The sequence below is a fragment of the Nomascus leucogenys genome, chromosome X (genome assembly GCF_006542625.1).
Source record: "Nomascus leucogenys isolate Asia chromosome X, Asia_NLE_v1, whole genome shotgun sequence".
Classification (NCBI taxonomy): Eukaryota; Metazoa; Chordata; class Mammalia; order Primates; family Hylobatidae; genus Nomascus; species Nomascus leucogenys.
In genome coordinates, this window is record NC_044406.1 from 62,412,320 (window position 1) to 62,438,532 (window position 26,213).

Here is a 26,213-nt window from a genome sequence, read left to right on the forward strand (position 1 = left end):
GGATACCCCATTTATCCTGATATGATTATTATGCATTATATGCCCGTACCAAAAAATCTCATGTACCCCATAAATATATACACCGCTATGTACCCACAAAAATTAAAAATAAAACATTTTTAAAATTAAAAAACACTGGATTGTAATGATAGTTGCACAACTCTATAAATTCACCAAATTGTGCACAAGCCATGGGTGAATTTTATGATATGTAAATTATACCTCAAGAAACCTAATTTTAAAACCACTGAATAAACCTGCACAGAAAAGAAAAATAAATCAGCAGAGGAGGGACTAGAATACAGGTCTTCAATGTTCCTTCTACTCTTCTGAGAAAGGATGTTTCTGAGAAAGGATGGGAATAGCAATAACTTTTTTTCAAAAGGTTCATATCATCACAGAGGAAGTAATCATTCCACCATGATTTGAAAATATAAAATAATTCAAAATGCCTGGTGGTACTGCTACTTGGACCTAATCCATAATACACTTGTGTTAGAAAATGTCTACTTTCAACTATTTATATTTCAGAAACCCAGGAAAATTCTGTAGTGTGTAACTACAAAATTGCAATATGAATTTATCCTAAAACTCATATCAGAAAGCATTATTGTATATAATTTATAGTACACAAGACAGTTCAGTTCTTTAAAATTAACTGAAAGTTTAATATCACTATTTGACTTACAGTGCGGCTAATGTGGCTCAGAGCATCTTCAAAATAGCCCCAAACTTCTTCCAGGGGACAGAGCTCTACATTCGACGCCCCATCTGGCACTGAGAGGTTAACCAAGTTGTGCATACATTTGCTGAAAATCAAAAAGAGAAAACTCACCCCATAAGGAAAGAAATCATTGGCTTCATGGCTAAGATAAGTAAAATCTGGATCTCATCCCAGACTAACAGCTTCAAAACACTTCTGTTCTTCCCTCGGTTTTATCTGGCCTCCAACCTCAGAAGACAGATTTTTGAAGCTGTAAAACAGGTTGACCAATCCTTTCTTTTTTCATGCCCATGGTTGTCTTTCATTCTTTTTTTAGTTTCCTGCACGAAGGAGTTGTGGCTATTATATTTCATGAGCTGGTTCAATTTACAGGCATTTTAAAGCATCTCGGTACTTCCTCAAATGGGCAAGGGAACTGGGGTTTAAAGTGGAATGATTCCACAAGAACTGTCTTTCGTGCCTTAACACAGGGAGACTGCAATGATGTTTTCCAGACAAAAAAAGTCACACAACATCTATTTTTCCCCATGTCTGGACACAGAAAACAAAAAAGTCTCCAATAGATAATATTTTATACAGCACTTATCGGTGCTTAAAGTGCTTAGAAAAATAATGAGGCAAACATAGCAAGATGTTAACAAATGTTAAATTTGGGTGCTGCGTGCCTGTAATCCCAGCTACTCATGAAGCTGAGGCGGAGAATCGTTTGAGCCCAGGAGTTTGAATCCAGCCTGGGCAACATCACGAGACTCCATCTCTAAAAATAAAACAAATAAATGTGGGTGGTGGATACGTTGGTGTTTGTTATATTAACCCCTGTACTTTTCTGTACATTTGGAATATTATTTAGCGATGAAACAAAGAAAGAAAGGTACTTAGCAGTTTTATTATATACAAAGATTCACACAAAGAAGTAACTTTCCCCCTTTTTTTTCCTCCTTTGGGAAAACCAAGCTCCTTGACTTTGCTAAATAATTATTGGTCTGTAATACAACTCTCAGTATGGAGCTGTTCACAAGAGTGCCCCCAGATCATCCCCATATCATCTTTTAAGTTGGGTCAATTAAGAATGATTGGTTACTTATGAGGCATTGACTATAGTTCTTTTGGCTAGCAAAAAGGCTGGATTGTATTTACTAACCTGTATTGTGATACATCAATTGATTTTTCCTTTTTGTAGAGCAATAAAGCCTTTTTCAAGGCCTTGAGAGCAATCAAAGGATAGTGTGCAGGCTTTTCCATTGCTATTACTAAAGGAAGAAAAGGAAAAAGGTTGTGAACATGACAATGTCACCCATCAGTTTTCATCCCAGGCTACCACTTGCTTTCTCTAATGAAACTGGGCTGAAACAGATGAACAAAAATAAACAACAATGTATTTTATAAATGATAAATCTACAATCGCTTTTGGAAATAGCTTCTACTTTCTGGGCAGAGTAGCATGGTGGGATTACCAAGTAACATCCTTTTTTAGCAAACATCAACAGAAAACCTACTGTTTCTATGACCTTGCACACAGTCATACAGGTGAAGCAATAATCTTATGAATGAGAGTCAAGGAAGGGCACACTAAGAAGGAAACAGAAAGCAGATCAGTAAAAGGGCACTAATCGAAACAGGTTTGTACTAAAATGTTCTACTTTTATCTGATACTAAAAATAGGAAACACTTGACAAGGGAGTATCAGAGGTAACTAACCCTAAGACTTCCAGATGCATTTAACAGATTTTTAGAATTGGAGTTCTGTTATACAAGGAGCAGTGGTCACTGCCACATGTCCATAAAGTATATATCATCTGCTCCATGGCTCTAGGAATTCTGTCTTGGCAAGACCAAGGAAAGGCAAATGTGACTCTTGTGCACTTGGAGCTACCTAATATTTTTATTAACCACACACATGTTCCTGAAGAGGGTGAGAGTTAAAAAGGGAAGATAATTAGGCTGTTTCCTGCAGTGTACTCCCAAAAAGGCTCTAAGCCCCCAAACCCACTTAAAGTTCGGCCTGAAATTTGAGAGTGTCAGTTGTGTTAAAAAATATTACCAGTATTTCTCTGTACATTTCAACAAACAGCTAAGATTGCATCACTTTTGATTGTTGAAGCACTCAGTTATTTCCAGCTAGCCCAGAAAAACTTTCTAAAGTTTGAGCTCCCCCTGTTGTGTAGTTACATAATTAAATTCCACATAGAAAAAATTTGAGAACCTATTAGGAGCAATGAACTTCGCTAGGGTTTGTAAGTGCAAATTAAGTAATTATTGTTTATGACCCTAAAGAGATTATAATCTCATAGAGTAAAGAAGATAAATGCACAAATAATCATAATACAAAATAGTCTAAGAATGGCATTAGAGAAGGAGAAACAAAGTGCTATGAGGAAAAATTATTTCCTACCTGGAGGTAAGAAACAAGAGTAGAGAGAAGAAAAAAAGTCATACGATCTAAACGGGCACCAGCCTTACAAAAGCATAAATATAGCTCTTACTTGCAATTGTTTCAAATGTTTTAGTTTCTAAATGAGGCAGCTCCCACACTGATTCCAGGAAGCTTTCCAGTAATGGATCATTCAATTTGGCTCTAACTTCAAACTCGTACAGCAGAAGCAATTTCTCATATGAATCATTTGAGAAGGTCCCTAAGAAAGAGGCAAAAATGCAACATTCTTTGTGATTATATTTTGTTATTCTCTTTGGTTGTAATTTCACTAACTGGAGAGGTTTTCCTTCTAAGAAAAATTAATTTTACTTACAATTTGAAGATCATCTTCACTGCTGTAGACAGATTCTAAATTTTATTTATTTTTTTATTTGATTCTAACATTTTAAAATCTCTAAGCTCACCGCTACTTCCAACATTCTGTAGTGCATTCACTAGAACTACCTATATTTTCTCAAACAGTTGCCACAATGCTTCTAAACAGCCTGAGAAAACCCTGCTGCTATCATTGATTCTAATTCAAATCCAATGTTTACTTGCTTCTTGTGAACTTTCAACTGGGCTGGTGCTCACTCTGATGGCTGAGTTAACCAGAAGATACAGTGCTGTATAAACTAACAGTGACTTTATTTTAAGCAGAATAGAGGAGAGTTTCCAAACTGTTTCATTAGTCTACAGAATTTCTTGGGCATCAACATAGAAAGAATTTCATGTCAGGTGTCATACACTAAACTATGTGAGACAGTTTTCATTCATCCTTCTTGGTAGATTGAACATTGAAAAATGTTTTGAGGTATGACATATATACAACAAACTGAAAGAAGTGCTCTAACCTTAAACAGCTTGATGAGTTTTTACATGTGTTTAAACCCGTGTAATAACTACCTAGATTGTGATAACAAACACTTCCAACAATACAGAAGGTTCCTTTGTGCTCCTTTCCAGTCAATACCATCCAACCAAGGTAGCAACTATCTTTACTTTTCTGCGTTTATGTTTTGCATCTATTTTCATGAGGAAACTTGGTCTGCAGTTTCTTATATTGTCTTTGTCTACTACTGGTATCAGGATAATAGTCTCATAAGATGAACTGGGAATTGGCCCTCCTTTCTGGATGAGTTTGTATAGAGTTGGTATCACATCTTCTTTAAATGTTAGGTAGAATTCTTCAGTGCAGTTTTCTTTGTTGGAAGATTTTAAACTATGAATTTAATTAATAGGCATAGGAGTATATATTTCTTCTTGAGGGAGCTTTGGTAGTTTGTGACTTTCAAGAAATTTGTACATTTCACCTAAAATTCTAAATTCATGGACATAAAAGTGTTCATAATATTCCCTTATTACCTTTTAAAATGTCTGTAGGATCTCTAGTGAGGTCTCCACATTTATTACTGACATTGTTAATTTGTGCTTGATTTGCCCGGCTAGAGGTTTATCAATTGTATTGATCTTTTCAAAAGAAAAAAAAAACTTTTGGTTTCATTGACTTTATCTACTGCTTTCTGTTTTAAATTTTATTGATTTGTGCTCTTATTTTTATTACTTTTCTTTTGCTTGATTGGGTTTAATTTGCTCATTTTTTCTAGTTTCTTAAGGTGGAGACTTAGATTACTTGAGACCTTTCTTTTTTTTTTCTAATAGGAGCATTTAATGCTATACACTTTTGTCTAGATACCGCTTTAGTTGTAGCCTACACATTTTTGTATGTTGTGTCTTCATCTTCATTCAATTAAAAAAAATCCTAATTTCCCTTGTCACTTCCTCTTTGGCCTACTGGATTATTTTAAAGTATGTTGTTTAATTTCCAAATATTGGAAGGTTTTACAGATAACTTTGTATTATAGATATATAATATAATTCTCTTGTGGTCAGAGAAAATACTTGGATATTTCAATAATTTTATGATTTCAATACTTTTAAATTTTTTGAAGTTTGTTTCGTGGTTCAGAATATGGCTTACGATGATGAATGTTCCTTGTGAATTTGAAAAAATTGTATTCTGCTGTTGTCGGGTAGAGTGTTCTAAATGTCAATTAGGTCAAGTTGGCTGATAGTGTTGCTCATGTCTTCTATATCTTTATTGAGTATTTGTTGACCTATTCTATTGAGTACTAAGAAAGGAATATTGAAGTTTCCAAGTAGTTATGGATTTGTCTATTCCTCATTTTAGTTCTAGCAGTTTTTGCTTCAAGTGTTTTGAAGCTCTGCAAAACAAATCCATTTACAATAGCATCAAAAAGAATAAAAACATCAATCTTATTCACAAGATGCTATAATCTTGTGAATAAAATTCCTAGGGAATCCAGTAAAATGCCATTATAACTAATCAGCAAGTTCATCAAGATCAATATACAAAAATCAATTATTTATTTATTTATTTATTTATTTATTTATTTATTAGAGACAAGGTCTCACTATGTTGCCCAGGCTGGTCTCAAACTCCTGAGCTCAAGTGATACTCTGGCCTTGGCCTCCCAAAGTGAGCCACCATGCCTGGCCAATTCTATTTTTATATAGCAGCAATGAGTCAGCTGAAAATAAAATTGAAACAATTCCCTTTATAACAGCATCAAAAAGAAGAAAATACTTAGAAATAAAGAACAAGGGCCAGGCATGGTGGCTCAAAACTGTAATTCCAGCACTTTGGGAGGCCAAGGCAGGTGGATCACTTGAGGCCAGGAGTTTGAGAGAGACCAGTCTTGCCAACATGGCAAAATCCCATCTCTACGAAAAAAAAAAAAAAAATCAGCCGGGCGTGGTGGCGCATGTGTGTAATTCCAGCTACTTAGGAGGCTGAGGCATGAGAATCACTTGAACCCGGGAGGCAGAAGTTGTATTAATCTGAGATTGCACCACTACACTCCAGTCTGAGTAACAGAGTGAGACTCTGTCTCAGGAAAAAAAAAAAAAAAAAAAAAGAAAAAGAAGGAATTAGTGTGTAAGTTTGTAGTTTTTAGTGTATAAGTTATGTAACTTAGTTTCCATTTTGTTATGTAACTTATAAACTAAAAACTATAAAACATCATTGAAATAAACAAGATGTAACAAAATGGAAACATATCCCGTGTTCATGGATTTGATGATTTATCATTGTTAAGATGATAACACTCCCCAAAATTATCAACAGATTCAACACAATCCCTATCAGCATCCCAGCTCGGTTATTTTTTTCAGAAACTGACAGTTGATCTTGAAATTCATATTGAAATTCAAGGGACCCAGAATAACCAAGACAATCTTGAAAACCAAGAATAAAGTTGGAGGACTAACACTTCCTGATTTCAAAGCTTATTAGAAAGCAATGGAGGCTGGGCACAGCGGCTCATGCCTATAGTCCCAGCACTTTGGGAGGCCGAGGTGGGCAGGTCACTTGAGGTCAGGAGTTCGAGACCAGCCTGGCTAACTCGGTGAAACCCTGTCTCTACTAAAAATACAAAAATTAGCCAGGCGTGGTGGTGGCCACCTGTAGTCCCAGCTACTTGGGAGGCTGAGAGAATTGCTTGAACCAAGGAGGCAGAGGTTGCAGTAAGCCGAGATGGCACCATTGCACTCCAGCCTGGGCAACAGAGCAAGACTCAGTCTCAACAAAAAAGAAAGGAAAAGAAAAAGAAAATAGAAAGCAATGGTAATCAAGGCAGCATGGTACTGACATAAGGATATATATATATATATAAAAGCGGAATAGAATTGACAACCCATTAATAAAACAATATGTCTGTGGTCAACTGATTTTCCACAAGGGGCAAAGACCAGCCAGTGGGGGAAACGATAGTCTTTTAAACAAATAGTTCTGGGACAACTGGATAGCCACATGATAAAGAATGAAGTTAGACCCTGACCTCATAGCATATACAAGAATTAACTCAAAATAGATCAAATATTTAAAGATAAGAGCTAAACTATAAAACTCACGGAAGAGTAGGTTGCGAAAATTTTCTCCCATTTTGTAGGTTGCCTGTTCACTTTGATGGTAGTTTCTTTTGCTGTGCAGAAGCTCTTTAGTTTAATTAGATCCCATTCGTCAATTTTGGCTTTTGTTGCCATTGCTTTTGGTGTTTTAGACATGAAGTCCTTGCCCATGCCTCTGTCCTGAATGGTATTGCCTAGGTTTTCTTCTAGGGTTTTTATGATTTTAGGTCTAACACATAAGTCTTTAATCCATCTTGAATTAATTTTTGTATAAGGTGTAAGGAAGGGATCCAGTTTCAGCTTTACAGACACATGCACACGTATGTTTATTGTGGCACTATTCACAATAGCAAAGACTTGGAACCAACCCAAATGTCCAACAATGATAGACTGGATTAAGAAAAGGTGGCACATATACACCATGGAATACTATGCAGCCATAAAAAATGATGAGTTCATGTCCTTTGTAGGGACATGGATGAAACTGGAAATCATCATTCTCAGTAAACTATCGCAAGGACAAAAAACCAAACACCACATGTTCTCACTCATAGGTGGGAATTGAACAATGAGAAAACATGGACATAGGAAGGGGAACATCACACTCCAGGGGCCGTTGTGGGGTGGGGGGAGAGGGGAGGGATAGCATTAGGAGATACACCTAATGCTAAATGATGAGTTAATGGGTGCAGCACACCAACATGGCACATGGATACATATGTAACAAACCTGCACATTGCGCACATGTACCCTAAAACTTAAAGTACAATAAAAAAAAATCCTTCTAGAAGAAGGGGAAGAATTTAGCTGAGAGGAATATGGGTGATATTTAATTTCACAACACTGGAAAGAATTAGGCTTCTAACTGATATTGGATTTCAATCTGCTTGAGGTCCACCACCTTGCATAAACACTTTTGTAAGTAAACCTTCTTCAAATTATCCAAAAAAAAAAAAAAAAACCCTCATGGCAGAAAACAGAGGGGTAAACCGTCATAACTTTCGATTTGGCAATGGATTCTTAGATATGACATCAAAAGCATAAGCAATGAAAGAAAAATAGATAAACTGGACCTCCTCAAAGTTAACGAATTTTGTATTTCAAAGGACATGATCAAGAAAGAGAAAAGACAATTGACAGAGTGGGGCAAAATCAAGGCATATATATGATCAAAGACATGTATCTAGAATACATAAATAACTCTTGCTACTCAATAATAAAAGGCAGCCTAATGAAAAATTGGGAAAGGGCGTGAATAGATACTCTCCAAAGAAGAGATACAATGGCCAATAACCATCTGAAAAGATGCTTAAAGCCATTGGTCATCAGGAAAATTAGTCATCAGGAAATCAAAACCATAATGAGATATCACTATACATTCACTAGGATGGCTAGAATAAAAAAGGCAGGTAATACAAGTGTTGAGAAGGAGGTGGAGAAACTGGAAGCTTCATACATTGCTGGTGGAAATGTAAAATGATGCAGCTGCTTTTTTTAAATTTTATTATTATACTTTAGGTTTTAGGGTACATGTGCACAATGTGAAGGTTTGTTACATATGTATCCATGTGCCATGTTGGTTTGCTGCACCCATTAACTCGTCATTTAGCATTAGGTATATCTCCTAATGCTGTCCCTCCCCCCTCCCCCCAACCCACAACAGTCCCCAGAGTGTGATGTTCCCCTTCCCGTGTCCATGAGTTCTCATTGTTCAATTCCCACCTATGAGTGAGAACATGCGGTGTTTGGTTTTTTGTCCTTGTAATAGTTTACTGAGACTGATGATTTCCAGTTTCATCCATGTCCCTGCAAAGGACATGAACTCATCCTTTTTTATGGCTGCATCGTATTCCATGGTGTATATGTGCCACATTTTCTTAATCCAGTCTATTGTTGTTGGACATTTGGGTTGGTTCCAAGTCTTTGCTATTGTGAATAGTGCCGCAATAAACATACGTGTGCATGTGTCTTTATAGCAGCATGATTTATAGTCCTTTGGGTATATACCCAGTAATGGGATGGCTGGGTCAAATGGTATTTCTAGCTCTAGATCCCTGAGGAATCGCCACACTGACTTCCACAATGGTTGAACTGGTTTACAGTCCCACCAACAGTGTAAAAGTGTTCCTATTTCTCCACATCCTCTCCAGCACCTGTTGTTTCCTGACTTTTTAATGATGGCCATTCTAACTGGTGTGAGATGGTATCTCATTGTGGTTTAGATTTGCATTTCTCTGATGGCCAGTGATGATAAGCATTTTTTCATGTGTTTTTTGGCTGCATAAATGTCTTCTTTTGAGAAGTGTCTGTTCATATCCTTCGCCCACTTTTTGATGGGGTTGTTTGTTTTTTTCTTGTAAATTTGTTTGAGTTCATTGTAGATTCTGGATATTAGCCCTTTGTCAGATGAGTAGGTTGCAAAAATTTTCTCCCATTCTGTAGGTTGCCTGTTCACTCTGATGGTAGTTTCTTTTGCTGTGCAGAAGCTCTTTAGTTTAATTAGATCCCATTTATCAACTTTAGCTTTTGTTGCCATTGCTTTTGGTGTTTTAGACATGAAGTCCTTGCCCATGCCTATGTCCTGAATGGTAATTGCCTAGGTTTTCTTCTAGGGTTTTTATGGTTTTAGGTCTAACACATAAGTCTTTAATCCATCTTGAATTAATTTTTGTATAAGGTGTAAGGAAGGGATCCAGTTTCAGCTTTCTACATATGGCTAGCCAGTTTTCCCAGCACCATTTATTAAATAGGGAATCCTTTCCCCATTGCTTGTTTTTGTCAGGTTTGTCAAAGATCAAATAGTTGTAGATATGCGGCATTATTTCTGAGGGCTCTAATTGACACCCTAACATCACAATTAAAAGAACTAGAAAAGCAAGAGCAAACACATTCAAAAGCTAGCAGAAGGCAAGAAATAACTAAAATCAGAGCAGAACTGAAGGAAATAGAGACACAAAAAACCCTTCAAAAAATTAATGAATCCAGGAGGTGGTTTTTTGAAAAGATCAACAAAATTGATAGACCGCTAGCAAGACTAATAAAGAAGAAAAGAGAGAAGAATCAAATAGATGCAATAAAAAATGGAAAAGGGGATATCACCACTGATCCCACAGAAATAAAATCTACCATCAGAGAATACTACAAACACCTCTATGCAAATAAACTAGAAAATCTAGAAGAAATGGATAAATTCCTCCACAAATACACCCTCCCAAGACTAAACCAGGAAGAAGTTGAATCTCTGAATAGACCAATAACAGGCTCTGAAATTGTGGCAATAATCAATAGCTTACCAACCAAAAAGAGTCCAGGACCTGATGGATTCACAGCTGAATTCTACCAGAAGTACAAGGAGGAACTGGTACCATTCCTCCTGAAACTATTCCAATTGATAGAAAAAGAGGGAATCCTCCCTAACACATTTTATGAGGCCAGCATCGTCCTGATACCAAAGCCTGGCAGAGACATAACCAAAAAAGAGAATTTCAGACCAATATCCCTGATGAACATTGATGCAAAAATCCTCAATAAAATACTGGCAAACCGAATCCAGTAGCACATCAAAAAGCTTATACACCATGATCAAGTGGGCTTCATCCCTGGGATGCAAGGCTGGTTCAACATACGCAAATCAATAAATGTAATCCAGCATATAAACAGAACCAAAGACACAAACCACATGATTATCTCAATAGATGCAGAAAAGGCCTTTGACAAAATTCAACAGCCCTTCATGCTAAAAACTCTTGAAAAATTAGGCATTGATGGGACGTATCTCAAAATAATAAGAGCTATCTATGACAAACCCACAGCCAATATCATACTGAATGGGCAAAAACTGGAAGCATTCCCTTTGAAAACCGGCACTAGACAGGGATGCCCTCTCTCACCAATCCTATTCAACATAGTGTTGGAAGTTCTGGCCAGGGCAATCGGGCAGGAGAAGGAAATAAAGGGTATTCAATTAGGAAAAGAGGAAGTCAAATTGTCCCTGTTTGCAGATGACATGATTGTATATCTAGAAAACCCCATTGTCTCGGCCCAAAATCTCCTTAAGCTGATTAGCAACTTCAGCAAAGTCTCAGGATACAAAATCAATGTACAAAAATCACAAGCATTCTTGTACACCAATCACAGACAAACAGAGAGCCAAATCATGAGTGAACTCCCATTCACAATTGCTTCAAAGAGGATTGGAATCCAACTTACAAGGGATGTGAAGGACCTCTTCAAGGAGAACTACAAACCACTGCTCAATGAAATAAAAGAGGATACAAACAAATGGAAGAACATTCCATGCTCATGGGTTGGAAGAATCAATATCGTGAAAATGGCCATACTGCCCAAGGTAATTTATAGATTCAATGCCATCCCCATCAAGCTACCAATGACTTTCTTCATAGAATCAGAAGAAACTACTTTAAAGTTCATATAGAACCAAAAAAGAGCCCGCATCGCCAAGTCAATCCTAAGCCAAAAGAACAAAGCTGGAGGCATCACGCTACCTGACTTCAAACTATACTACAAGGCTACAGTAACCAAAACAGCATGGTACTGGTACCACAACAGAGACATAGCTCAATGAAAAACACTCTGGCAGTTCCTCAAATGATTAAACATATGGTTACCATATGACCCAGCAATTCTACTCCTAGGTATATACAAAAAAAAAGTGAAAATAGGTCCACACAAAAACTTGTGCACAAGTGTTTACAGCAACATTATTCATAATAGCTAAAAGATGGAAACGATCCAAATGTCCATCAACTGATGAATGGATGAATAAAACATGGTATGCCCAGGCAATGGAATATTATTTGACCATAAAAAGTAATGAAGTACTGACACGCCACAACATGAATTAACTTTAAAAATATGCTAAGTGAAATAAGGCAGTCACAAAAGTCCATGTATTATATAACTTTATTTACATGAAGTGTTCAGCATATGCAAAGCTATAGAAACAGAAAGTAGATTAGTGGTTGTTCAGGGCTTGTGGGAGAAATGCGAGGGTAACTAAAGGGTACGTTGCTTTCTTTTTGAGGTAATAAAATGTTCCAAAATTGATTATCATTGGTGGTTGCACATATCTGTGAATACACTAAAGTGCATTGAATTGTACACTTTGATGGGTGAACTGCATGGCATGTGAGTTATATCTCAATAAAATTGTTTGAAAAATTGAATTTATATTGTGTATTCTTTTGGGACCAACTTCTTTTACTCATAACGTCTGTCATATTCATAAATATTTTTGTATGCTATCAGAAGTTCATTCCTTTTATTGCTTTGTAGTATTCCATTGTATGAACATACCACAATTTATTTAATCTATCATTCTGCTGATGAACAGTAATGTTGCTTCAAATTTTTAGTTCTTATGAATAGAGCTGTCTTGAACATTCTTGTACAAACTGTGGTGAACTGATGTACTCATTTCACCTGAGTATATATCTAAAAGTGAGATTTCACAGTCACTGCTGGGATAGAAACATGTTTGGTTTTAGCAGACACTGCCAAACAGTTTTCCAAAGTGGTTGTACTAATTACATTTCCACTAGTGGTGTGCCAGAACTCCAGTTGCTTCCCACCCTCATTAACACTTGATTTTTTTAGTCATTTCAGTGAGGGTGCAGCGGCTTCTCAATGTGCATTTTCTTAATGAGTAATGATGCTGAGCATCTTTTCCTTTGCTTATTGACCATTTATACATTTTTTTTGGTGAAATTTCCATTCAATTCTTTTTTTTTTTTTTGAGATGGATTTTCACTCTTGTTGCCCAGGCTGGAGTGCAATGGCGTGATCTCAGCTGACCATGACCTCCACTTCCCGGGTTCAAGCGATTCTCCTGCCTCAGCCTACCGAGTAGCTGGGATTACAGGTATGTGCCACCACGCCTGGCTAATTTTGTATTTTTAGTAGAGATGGGGTTTCTCCATGTTGGTCAGGCTGGTCTCGAACTCCCAACCTCAGGTGATCCACCCGCCTCAGCCTCCCAAAGTGCTGGGATTACAGGCATGAACCACTGCGCCCGGCCATTCAATTCTTTTGTCCATTTTTTTATTGGGTTATTTGTCTTTTCTTGTTGAGTTGTAAGAATTCTTTATATATTCTGGAAGTTGTCAAGCTTATGTATTGGCCTATCTTCTTCCTATCTGTGGCTTGTCTTTTTCTTTTCTCAATGATATCTTTTGACAGACCAAAGTTCTCACTTGTAATGAAGTCCACTTTATCAATATTTTCTTTTATAGTTGGTAATCTTTTGTCTCCACAAAGTCATGAAGATATTCTCCTACAAGTTTTTATTTATTTTATTTCATTATCTTTTGAGACAAGGTCTCACTTTGTCACCCAGGCTAGAGTGTAGTGGTGCCATCATAGCTCACTGTAACCTCAAATTCCTGGGCTCAAGTGATCTTCTTGCCTCAGCCTCCCAAGTAGCTGTGACCACTGTGACCACAAGTGCATGCCACCGTACCGGGCTTTTTTTTTTTTTTTTTTTTTTTGGTAAAGATAGGGTCTCGCCATGTTGCCTAGGCCGTACTTGAACTCCTGGACTCAACCAATCCTCCCACTTTGGCCTTTCAAAGTGCTAGAATTACAGTACTGTAAGCCACCACACACAGCCACAGCTGGGATTTTGATTGGGATTGCTTTGAATCTATAGATCAATTTGGGAAAGCTGATATATCTTAACAATATTGAGTTTTCTAATACATAAACATGGCATATATCTGTGTTTATTTAGACCTTTAAAAATTTCTTTCAGCCATGTTTCAAGGTTTTGTGGCTTTCAGTGCAGAGGTCTTATACATCTTTCATTATAGATTACTAGGCATTTGACGGATTTTGATGCTATCAAAAATTGTATTTTAAAGGTCACTTTCCAATAATTTCTTGCTAGTACACAGAAATATAATTAATTATTTATATATAAACCTGTATCCAACAACCATACCCATTTACTTTTTTTTTTTTTTTTTTTTTTTTGACAGAGTCTCGTTCTGTCGCCCAGGCTGGAGTGCAGTGGCGTGATCTCAGCTCACTGCAACCTCCACTTCCTGGGTTCAAGCAATTCTTCTGCCTCAGCCTCCCGAGTAGCTGGGGCTACAGGCACGTGCCACCATGCCCAGCTAATTTTTGTATTTTTAGTAGAGATGGGGTTTCACCATATTGGCCAGGCTGGTCTCGAACTCCTGACCTCATGATCCACCCGCCTTGGCCTCCCAAAGTGCTGGGATTACAGGTGTGAGCCACCGTGCCCAGTCCAAATTTACTTATTTTTAAAACTTTATTCCAAATCACAGATAAAGAAAACCATATTATATGCATGTCTGTTTGCATATACATAATACATACATATATACACACACACATACATACAGTTGTTATAAAGATGTTTTTGAAAATGTGAATTTGTTCCAACAAGATTGATATATTAGGTAACAATTAATGTAAATTATGTAAGTTAAGTACTTGCTTATGTGCAATTTAGTCTATGTGAAATAGTAAGTGAATGCAGAAAGCAGCATCTGGCTGAACCAAGCTGTATAGGAATATGCATAACACACACGTGCACAACTCGAACTTCTATCCACTACCTCAGTTCACTGAATGTGTTATGGGCCACACTCATCCACATCTGTTGCTATAACTTTCCATCAGATTTCAGACAACCTCCTCCCACCACTTCACAGTATCTCACAAGCTGCAATCCTTCTGATACTCACTTCCATAAGCAAATGCCAGGTCTTTTTTAAGGTAAAAAGCCATATTTATTGTAGTATTCATGTATTTTTAGTCATTTAACATATATAAAACCATGCTGTCATTTTATTAGGTTCTTATCTTTTTTTAATATGTCACAGACCAAATTTTTTAGTGTTATACCCCAACCCCATTTTTTCACATAAGCCCTGTGGTCTTTATTACACAATTTTGGATACTGTAATAATTTTTAGGCATGCATATGCCATGTACCAGCAAAACTGACTAAACATGTAAAGTATTTTCATTATTGCTAATCCATATCTACGTGAAAAAAGTTACCAACTAGAATACAGTATTGTGCATAGTTCTTTTTGTCTTTAGCCTTGCATTTAATCAAAACAGAGTTTTTCAAAGTTACTTAAATCAGCTTCTTTCTTCCTCACCCCCTTCCATGTGGCTATGTAGTTCATTCGTAATACAGTCAAATTCATTTGTCACAGTCTGAATTCCATCTGGGGTTCCCTCCACATCCTGATTGATTTATTTTAAAATTGTATCCGGTAAAAGCTACTCTTTGTGGCATATAGTTCTGTTGGTTGTGAAAAATGCATAGAATTGTGTGTCCACTATCACTGCTCCTTATAGAATGTTCATTACCCTAAAGATTCTCTCATGTTACCCCTTTATAGGGAACTCCTACTCCTATGTCCAACCTCTGGCAACCACTGGTGTGTTTTCTGTTCCTATGGTTTTACCTTTTCCAGGATATCATATAAATGGAATCATAGCCTTTTGGGTCTGTCTTTTTTCACTTGGCAAATGCATTTAAACATTCATTTACTTCTGAGTAGTATTCCATTATAGAGATGTACAGTTTGTTTATCTATTTCAGGTTACATTTGTTGTCGGAATTATGTTGTCAGCTCCTGGAAATGGTAGATTGGCTGGGTCTCTGCAGTGCTTTCAAAGTCATGGTTTAGAAATTGCTCCATTATTCTGAGTCCTTCGGATAGGCAAAATGCCCTTCTAATGCATACACAGGGCAGGGGTTATTAACCCCACTTTCCAGATGAGAAGATTATGGCTGAGAAACTAAATGCTGTTCCTACCCATGGAAACAGCAAATTAATGGAGAGCCAGGACCCTAATCCCACATGTTCTGATTCACAATCCACTACTGGAAAACATGTAGAGGAGAAGAATGGCTATGACTAGAAGGTTGGAAAATAGAACCTAGTTCTGAAATAGTTGGTCTGAAGAAGACAGAGCTTAACAAATGCTTTGGAAACCGTCTTAAAGCACATAAAGGGTTTACAACTGAAGTTAAAAAAGAACAGATCGTTTTTAAGAGGCAGCATGGAGAGAGTGATCAATTAGACCTAAGATGTGAAATGGGTTACTAGGAGGCCTGGAATTATTCCAGTATAATATTGAATGGAAGTGGTGATAGTGTATATCCATGTTTCATTCCCTGACATCAGTGAGAAAGTGTTCATATTTTACCATTAAATACAAAGTAAGGAGTAGTTTGTTTTCAAGTAATGTTTATCAGATTGAGGAAGTGACTTTCTATTCCTAGTTTGTTGAGTGTTCTCATCATGAATGGGTATGGAATTTTTTTCAAATGCTTTTTCTGCATCTATTGAGATTATTATGTTTTCCTCTTTGATTTTGTTAATGCGCACTCATTTTTGAATGTTGAATTCCTGGGATAAGCAATATTGGTCATGATGCAGTATCCTTTTTATATATTGCTGGATTCAATTTTCTAAAATGTGTTTAGGATCTTTGCATCTATCATTTAAGATACTGGCCTGAGGCCGGGTGTGGTGGTTCACGCCTGTAATCCCAGCACTTTGGGAGGCCAAGGCGGGCGGACCACCTGAGGTCAGGAGTTCAAGACCAGCCTTGCCAACATGGTGAAGCCCCATCTCTACTAAAAATACAAAAATTAGCCGGGCGTGGTGGTGCATGCCTGTAGTCCCAGCTACTTGGGAGGCTGAGGCTGGAGAATCGCTGGAACCTGGGAGGCAAAGGTTGCAGTGAGCTGAGATCGTGCCACTGCACTCCAGCCTGGGCGACAGAGTGAGACTTCGTCTCAAAAAAACAAAAATAAAAACAAAAAAAACAAACAAAAAAGACACTGACACTGACTTGTATTTTTCTTTTTAGTTTTTGTAATCAGAGTCACGCTGACCTCATAAAATCAATGTATTACTTTTTTCTCTATTTTCCATAAGAGATATTTGTATGAGATTGATATTATTTCTTTCTTATATATTTGGAATAATGTACTGGTAAAGCCATTTCCTTTGTGAGAAGGTATTTAAGGTTTCATTTCTTTAGTAGGTTTAGGACTATTTAAAATAGTCTAAATAGGACTACTCAGATTATTTTTGGAGGCACAATTTTGTACTTGATCTTAGCCAAAAAGCTGAGAAGTAATGGGGGGCGGGAAAGTAATTTTGGTAGCTGTACTTTTCAAGGAATTTGTCATTTTGTCCAAACTGTCAAATTTATTGGCATAAAGTTGTTCACAATATCCTTTTTATTGTGATTTTAATGTCTGAAGGATTTGTAGTGATGCCCACTTTTGAATTACTGATATTGGTAATTTGTGTTCTTTCTCAATCCATCTTGCAAGACTTTTAGCAATTGTATTAATCTTTCCAAAGAAGCAACCTATAGCTTTGTTGATTTTCTGTATTGTTGTTGTTGTTGTTTTGAGACACAGTCTTGCTCTGTCGCCCAGGCTGGAGTGTAGTGGCGTGATCTTGGCTCACTGCAACCTCCACCTTCCAAGCTCAAGCGATTCTCTTGCCTCAGCCTCCCCAGTAGCTGTGATTACAGGCATGTGCCACCATGCCTGGCTAATTTTTGTATTTTTAGTAGAGACGGGGCTTCACCATGTTGGCCAGGCTGGTCTCAAACTCCTGACCTCAGGTGATCTGCCCGCCTTGGCCTCCCAAAGTGCTGGGATTACAGGCATGAGCCACTGTGCCCAGCCTGATTTTCTGTGTTGCGTGTTGTTTTTCATTTCTTTGTTTTCTGCTCTTATCTTTGTTACATTCTCCCTTCTACTATCTTTAATTTGTTGTTCTTTCCCTAGACTCAAGTTGGAAGCTTAGATCATCAATTTTCAACCCTTAATCTTTACTAATATATGCATTTAAAGCTATGTCTTTTCCTTTATTTTAGTTGTATCTAACAAGTTTTGATGTCATATTTCATTTTTGTTAAGTTCAATCTATTCCATCGTTTCCATTTTGATTTTTTCTTTGACTGATGGGTTATTTAGAAATGTTTCTTTTAGATTTCCAACAGTGGGGGTTTCCTAATCATCCTTCTGTTGTTGCTTTCTCATGTAATTATACTTTGTTTGGATAACATACCTTGTATGATTTTGATCCTTTGAAACTTGTTGAGACTTGCTTTTTGGCCCAGCATATGATCTATTTTGGTATATGTTACAAGTGCACTTGAAAAGAATGTGTATTGTGAGATATATATATATATATATATATATATATATATAATCAGTTAGGGGTGGACTGAAGTTTAAAGCTTGGGGAATCTTGTGAAAATAAGTAATGAATACGTAGGTGAGGTATAGTACACAACTTATTCTGATCAGGAGACATTGTGCTAAGATAACTGTATAAGAAAATGTCTAAAACACCAAAAGCAATGGCAACAAAAGCCAAAATTGACAAATGGGATCTCATTAAACTAAAGAGCTTCTGCACAGCAAAAGAAACTACCATCTAACAGGCAACCTACAGAATGGGAGAACATTTTTGCAATCTACTCATCTGACAAAGGGCTAATATCCAGAATCTACAAAGAACACAAACAAATTTACAAGAAAAAAAAAACAACCCCATCAAAAAGTGGGCGACGGATATGAACAGACACTTCTCAAAAGAAGACATTTATGCAGCCAAAAGACACATGAAAAAATGCTCATCATCACTTGGCCATCAGAGAAATGCAAATCTAAACCACAATGAGATACCATCTCACACCAGTTAGAATGGCAATCATTAAAAAGTCAGGAAACAACAGGTGCTGGAGAGGATGTGAAGAAATAGGAACACTGTTACACTGTTGGTGGGACTGTAAACTAGTTCAACCATTGTGGAAGTCAGTGTGGCGATTCCTCAGGGATCTAGAGCTAGAAATACCATTTGACCCAGCCATCCCATTACTGGGTATACACCCAAAGGATTATAAATCATGCTGCTATAAAGACACATGCACACGTATGTTTATTGTGGCACTATTCACAATAGCAAAGACTTGGAACCAACCCAAAAGTCCAACAATGATAGACTGGATTAAGAAAATGTGGCACAGGTACACCATGGAATACTATGCAGCCATAAAAATGATGAGTTCATGTTCTTTGTAGGGACATGGATGAAGCTGGAGACCATCATTCTCAGCAAACTATGGTAAGGACAAAAAACCAAGCACCGCATATTCTCACTCATAGGTGGGAATTGAACAATGAGAACACATGGACACAGGACGGGGAACTTCACACACCAGGGCCTGTTGTGGGGTGGGGGGAGGGGGGAGGGATAACATTAGGAGATATACCTAATGTTAAATGACGAGTTGATGGGTGCAGCAAACCAACATGGCACATGTATACATATGTAACTAACCTGCACGTTGTGCACATGTACCCTAAAACTTAAAGTATAATAAAAAAAAAAATAAATAAATAAAAAATAAAATTTCCAGATTCACATTTGTCTTCTCTAAAAGCAAACCATAATAAGATATATGTTGGGAACAGTGAGATTGGACTGACATTCCTAATTAGATCAGGCACTTTGGAGAAGGAATAGTATATATCACCATAAGTATCTGGGAACCATAACAAACCTGTCTCCTCAACCTGGAACCCCTACTATATTTCTTCAGTGACTCCATAGCCCTGTATCAAAGTCTCTACTCACTGCCATTAAGGCTTTGGATTGCATCATTAGGGTAAGCTTCTGCTGACTATGAGGTATGATTTAAATGGAATGCTGCCAAAAGTGAAGACTTTTAGGATCCATTTTTATCAGAGATACTTGGGTATCTCCAGCTAATTGTTTAATTTCCTTCCAGGAAATAATCCTAAACTCAGGTTCTCCTATTTCTATGGCCTAAGTTCTGGCTCAAAATGTATACTAAAAAATCTACTCAAGTTTTACCATTCTGTTTAATGTGCCTGAGGATCAGCTCCAATTGCCTTTTCTCTTGGCTGATCTCAAAACTTTCATCTCTGAGAATTTCTTATCCATGAGAACTAATCTCTGAGACAAAAGTAATGCATGACTGATTGCTGTATTAAGCCAATGAAGGAACCGAGCAAAGACTGCCTGCAAAGGAATAAGCATTCAATCCTAGTTTTGGTGTGTACAATGGAAAAGACAAAAAGTATTTCTATTCTAGCATACACCTTGTTAAATGGCAGCTTTTATCTACTGTATTTGGATAAATTAGAATGACCTTTCCAGTGATGGGTTGAGGATCCTGACCCTAATATATAAATATGTAATATATAATACATAAAAACATAGATAATCCTCTGCCCTGCCAGCTGAGCTGCATTTCTGCTGGCAGAACATCCATGCTGGGCTTTGTTCTAAAGCTCTCAGGAGGTTTGCCTTGTTTGTCATAACCACTAATACTTTCGATGATGACACTTGATGAATGCTTTATACCAAAGTCAAAATTATAGCACTGGAGATAAGTGAAATTCTTCCTTGCAATGACCTACAAAAACTAAAGCCTTTTCTCTTTCTTCCTGTTTTTGTGACAAATGTTTAACTCATGTTATAAAATAAATAGTTTTAAGAAACCAAATCACCAAGATTACTTCTAGCCCTAACATTTGATGATTTGCTATATATAGAGACTCTGACTCCAAGGATGCTCTTAGCAACATCCAAAAATGATAATCTTCAAGGGAGACCCAAAAGAGGAAATCTCTTTTTACAGCCAGAAAGAGAGATTCAGAAGCTGTGAGCTTCCTCAAGTTAGAAAGGTTTGAGTATCTTCTCACTATAAGCAAAGTCATCTTTGGTACAAACCCAACTTCCCCTTAAATATCCTTTTTCACCCCTGGAAACCTGCCCTTCTCTGCTCTAAATCTCAAGTTCAATCTCCATTAGGTATTTTTTTCCAAATGTTCCTCTCCCAGAGTATACGTTGATAATGACTAAATTGTGAGCTCTCTTTGTATAGAGGATCTTTGTATAGAGGGTTCTCTAAGATCGAAACACTCTAATACTAAAATAAGTGACTCTCTAATGATATAATTTCTGGTGTTATAGCAGAATTTCATTTAATAAATATTTATTGAGCCCTATTATATGCCAGGCAAAACTTTAGGAGGTATGGATAAAGAATGAACAAGACAGACAACTTTTCTGCCTGCATGGAACTTAGATTCTATTTAGGGAGACAAACAATAAGCAACATAGAATACGTCAAGTAGTTAACACACAGATTAAAGGGGTAAATAGTATTGAAAGTTGCTATTTTTGAAAGGGTGTGGTCTCTGAGGGGGTAAAACTTGAGCAAGTTGGGGAGCAAGGCATATGGATATCTAGGACAAGAGTGTTCAATGCAAAGGAAAGGGCAAATACCAAGGCCCAGAAGCAGGGAAGTACGAGGTGTTATCGAGACATAGTAGGGCTAAAGTACATTGAGCTATGAGGCAGAGTGGCAGAAGAGGTGGCGAGGAAGGTATCTAAGGACCAGATTATCTATGGCCTTGTAGATTATGGTAAGGACTTGGGATTTTATTTTAAATCCATTTAAATGGGAAGTGCAAGGAGACTGACATGAACTGACTTATGTTAAAATACTCTGGCTGCTGTGTGGCTATTGAATTTATTAGGAGGGCAAGAGTTGCAGCAGAGAGGACACTTGGGAAGCTATTGCAGTGGTCCAAGTGAGACATGAGATAGCTTGGAACTAGGTGATACTAGTGGCCTAATTTGTTATTGAGAATGGGCATATCACAAATCACACTACTTTCAGCCTACTGTGGTTTGAATGTGTCCCCTCCAAAATTCAGATGTTGAAACTTAATGGCCAATGTGATAGGATAAGAGGTGGAACCTTTAATAGCTTATTAGACCCAGAGGGCTCCTCCCTCATGAACGGGGTTACAGATAGCCCTTATGGCCTTTAAAAAAGAGGCTTCCACACAGCACTAACTTTTCTTGCCCTTCCACTTTCCTCCCTGTGAAGACACAGTGTTTCTCCCCTCTGGAGGATGCAGCAACAAGGTATCATCTTGCAATCAGAGAGCAGCCCTCACCAGAAAACTGAACCTGCCTTGACCGTAGACTTCCCAGCCTCCAGAAATGTGAGAAAAAAAATTTTTCTCTTTTGTAAGTTACCCCGTCTGCATGAGGTGTTTCGTTACAGCAGCAGAAACAGACTAAGACACGGACTCATCTCCCACTATATAACCCCTGAATAAGAGATAATCCCCAAACTAACAATGTTCTCCTGTATTACTCCTGGCTTCTGTTCACTTGGTTCCTACCATTAAAATTCTATTTATTCTTGAAGAGTAAGTTCAAATATCACCTTTTGGAATAGATCATTTCTTCCTCTGTGGTCCCATATATTCTGTATCCCTATTAGTATAGTTATTTCATTTTGCCTTATATATGTATAATTGATTATGTTTCTGACCTACTTTCTTTACTGTAAATTTCTTAGGGACAGAGACAGTAATACATTTCCTTATTTCCACAATACATAGTAGCCCTTAGGAATTTAATAAATACTTTGCAGAATAAATGTGGTGAGCTGCTTTCCTTAGGTCACTAATATAATGGCATGTCAGGGTTAATCCTTTTGTAAAAGCCAATTCTCATAGCACTAAAATTTTAATCACTGTTTATACAGCTCTTAATTAACTCTGATTTGGAGTAGATTTTTAAAAGGATGGCATTTTCCAACTTTCCCTCAAGAGTTTATGATTCACTGGCTTTGTACTTTCCCTCAATTTATCTATTTGCAGTTGGTAGCTTAATGATTTATTTACATTACTGACATACTGGGTTCATTATTTTAGGCATTAGTTCATTGGAAATACAAAATCTCAAGAAACATAAACCTTTAACAAGTCAGAATAATTTTTCTAAATGTATCTTTCATTTTAATTATTAAAGTACTATATATTCATTGAAAAATTCAAATGCAGAAACAAAATAAAAAGTGAAAGTCCCTTAAACACACTAATACTTGTTCCAAGAGCTATCAAGTATTAAGTTTGATGTGTATCCTTCCAAGGCTTTATAGATGATATATGCATTCATAAATATATATACATATACACACATTTTATAAGAATATATATATGTGTGTATATTCTAAAGACCTATTATGTGCTAGGCACACAATACAAAGGTAAGCAAAATCAGGCACAGTATCTGTCCTTGTGGAGCTTACAGTCTAGGGTATTTGTGTACACATACACACATACGTTTTAAAAATAAAAATAGAATCAGAAAAAGTCAGCAAAAGTACAGCACTCCAAGGGGAGGAGCACACCCTGAAGTGCATATCCTTTATCTACAATAACAAGAAAAGAGTTTAGAGGCTGGTAAAGGGAATTTGTCTGGACTTAGTTTGGTTTTGAGAAGCAGAGAAGAAAGAGTGAGCAACAGGTCAGTGAAGCAGTGGGGAGAAAAGAGTCTTTCTTATGAGAAGACCATAGCTGCCTATATCCACTGGCTGAGAAGATGTAGAGCCTACAAGAACTCACATACACAACAACCTTAGAACTTAAGTAAAAATTTCTATTATCCTTGATCAGGTCCTGAGCTCCTCTCCACATGTATCATCTGCAAGTAGAAGGTCTAAAGAGACTTCATTGCAATTAAAGATGTTATCAAGCAAAGCAAAACAAAACAAACAACTCCAGCACAGTTTATACACAAAGATACTACATGAAAATGGGATGGAAGAAACAGAAAAAAAATGGCAGATGGAGAATTCTCACCAGAGAAATGTTGCCATATGCAGATTAAAATTGTGACTAAACATATCAGCATAAATTCAGTAATATTAATTAAGTAATCATCTCTATAAAACAAGAATATAAAACAGAAATGCTAGAACTCAGGGAAGAGTTGGTAGACAACAAAAGGAAATGGAATATGAGCTATGTCAGAGACAAAGAAGGAAATGGGAATAAAAAAATAAAGCCACCACAGAAATAAAAGTAAAACTGGAAGCAGCAAAAGGAAGTGGAAGCAGCAAAAGGGAAAAAAGATACCGCTGAATAAACAGTAAGAGACAGAAAACAGGAAAAACCAAGCAACCAAAATGAAATGCAAATTGAAATTGGTTGTAACATCTTCTCAGTTTCCTCATTAGTTAATGAATTAAATAAAATCCTTGATGTGTTCATTTAATATTCCTAAGAGAGTCATGATGATATCTTTTTTTTTTTTTTTTGAGACAGAGTCTCACTCTGTCACCAGGTTGGAGTGCAGTGGCAGGATCTCTGCTCACTGCAAACTCTGCCTCCTGGGTTCAAGCGATTCTCCTGCTTCAGCCTACCAAGTAGCTGGGATTACAGGTGCCCACCACCACGCCCAGCTAATTTTTGTATTTGTAGTAGAGACGGGGTTTCACCAAGTTGGCCAAGCTGGTCTCGAACTCCTGACCTCAGGTGATCTGCCTGCCTTGGCCTCCCAAAGTGCTGGGATTACAGGCGTGAGCCACCACACCCAGCCAAGGTTATATCTTAAAAGTACTGACTGAGATGCCCAATGGATACACTTGACAGGGCCAGGTAAATTGTGTTACTGGAGAAATGTAACTCATAGATTGTTTACATTAATCTTTTCTTGGCTTCCAGATTGAATCTAAAGTGGCAGCAGAACTTTGTCGAATCTCTGCTTCTTTCTTTTTTCTTTTCTATTGAGTTTATGTTTTGTTTTAGTTTCTGGTTTGTGTATAGTCAGTAAGTTATATTCTTCCTTGGTAGCAGCAATGACTGGGAATGTGATTATATGGTCTGACCATTTGGTGGTCTTTGTAATTGGGCTAATGGATTATCTAGTCACTTACCCAGTCACTGATGGGTGGGAAATAACAGAGAATTTGTCTTTTTTGTTGTTCTATTTGTTCATTTTGAACTCAAATTAATCAGTAATTTCATGCCCGCAGGGAAGGTGAACACTTTAATATCTGGACTGGTGTATTTCTGTGTTTACTCTTAACTTGTAGCTGAAATTGTAGATCTGAATTCATAAGATCGCTTTATCTATGTCTATGTGTCTACAACTGGAAAAGGCTTTGACCTCACATTGTGTGAGTGTAAAATATTTTCCTATCTCTGGGGAGTATTAATAAGTTATATTATAAAGTTTCCTAAATTAAAGGAGCTCTGTTCTAATTGGTTTATAGACATAAATAAGAACTTAGATACATTTTTTTTAATTCCAAGAAAAAAAGAAGTTGAACTTCTTTTTTTTTTTTTTGAGACAGAGTTTCACTCTTGTTGTCCAGACTGGAGTGCAATTGCACGATCTTGGCTCACTGCAACCTCTGCCTCCTGGGTTCAAGCAATTCTCCTGCCTCGGCCTTCCAAGCAGCTAGGATTACAGGTGCCCACCCAGCTAATTTTTTGTATTTTTAGTAGAGACAGGGTTTTGCCATGTTGGCCAGACTGGTCTCGAACTCCTGACCTCAGGTGATCCACCCACCTTGGCCTCCCAAAGTGCTGGCTACTGCACCCGGCCAGAAGTTGAACTTTTAATACTAAAATGTGCTAAACTAAAAATATTTTTACAAAAAATTCTGCTAACTCAAACATTTTAAGAATCCAAAATTAAGGTAAATCTTTGGCAAATGAGATTTGTTTAATAATTCTTGTTTAAATCAAGAAACTGGGCTGGGCGCTGTGGCTCACACCTGTAATCCCAGCACTTTGGGAGGCGGAGGTGGGCGGATCACGAGGTCAGGATATCGAGACCATCCTGGCTAACATGGTGAAACCCCGTTTCTACTAAAAATACAAAAAAAAAAAAAAAATTAGCCGGATGTGGTGGCAGGCGCCTGTAGTCCCAGCTACTCGGGAGGCTGAGGCAGGAGAATGGTGGGTGAACCCAGGAGGCAGAGCTTGCAGTGAGCCAAGATCATGCCACTGCACTCCAGCCTGGGTGACAGAGCAAGACTCCGTCTCAAAAAAAAAAAAAAAAAAAAAAAAAGAAACTGAAAAGACAACCCACAGAATGGGAAAAAGTATTTGCAAACTACCCCTCTGACCAGGGATTAATAAGCAGATACATATACAGAGCTCAAACAACTCTATAGGAAAAAATCTAGTAATCTAATTTTTAAAATGAGCAAAGGATCTGAATAGACATTTCTCAAAAGAAGACATACGAATGGCAAACAAGC

General features: G+C 37.3%; 1 protein-coding gene across 1 annotated transcript in view; it reads right to left on the minus strand.

The window, feature by feature from the left end:
* The window catches only part of TEX11 (testis expressed 11), a 404,765-nt gene that overhangs the window by 22,874 nt on the left and 355,678 nt on the right, over nucleotides 1-26,213 (minus strand). Inside the window, exons 26-28 of the mRNA XM_003272686.3 lie at nucleotides 3,208-3,357; nucleotides 1,866-1,974; nucleotides 689-809 (exon numbers count right to left, since the gene is read on the minus strand). Coding sequence (XP_003272734.1) covers nucleotides 689-809; nucleotides 1,866-1,974; nucleotides 3,208-3,357 — 380 coding nt within the window. The remainder of the gene's footprint in view (nucleotides 1-688; nucleotides 810-1,865; nucleotides 1,975-3,207; nucleotides 3,358-26,213) is intronic.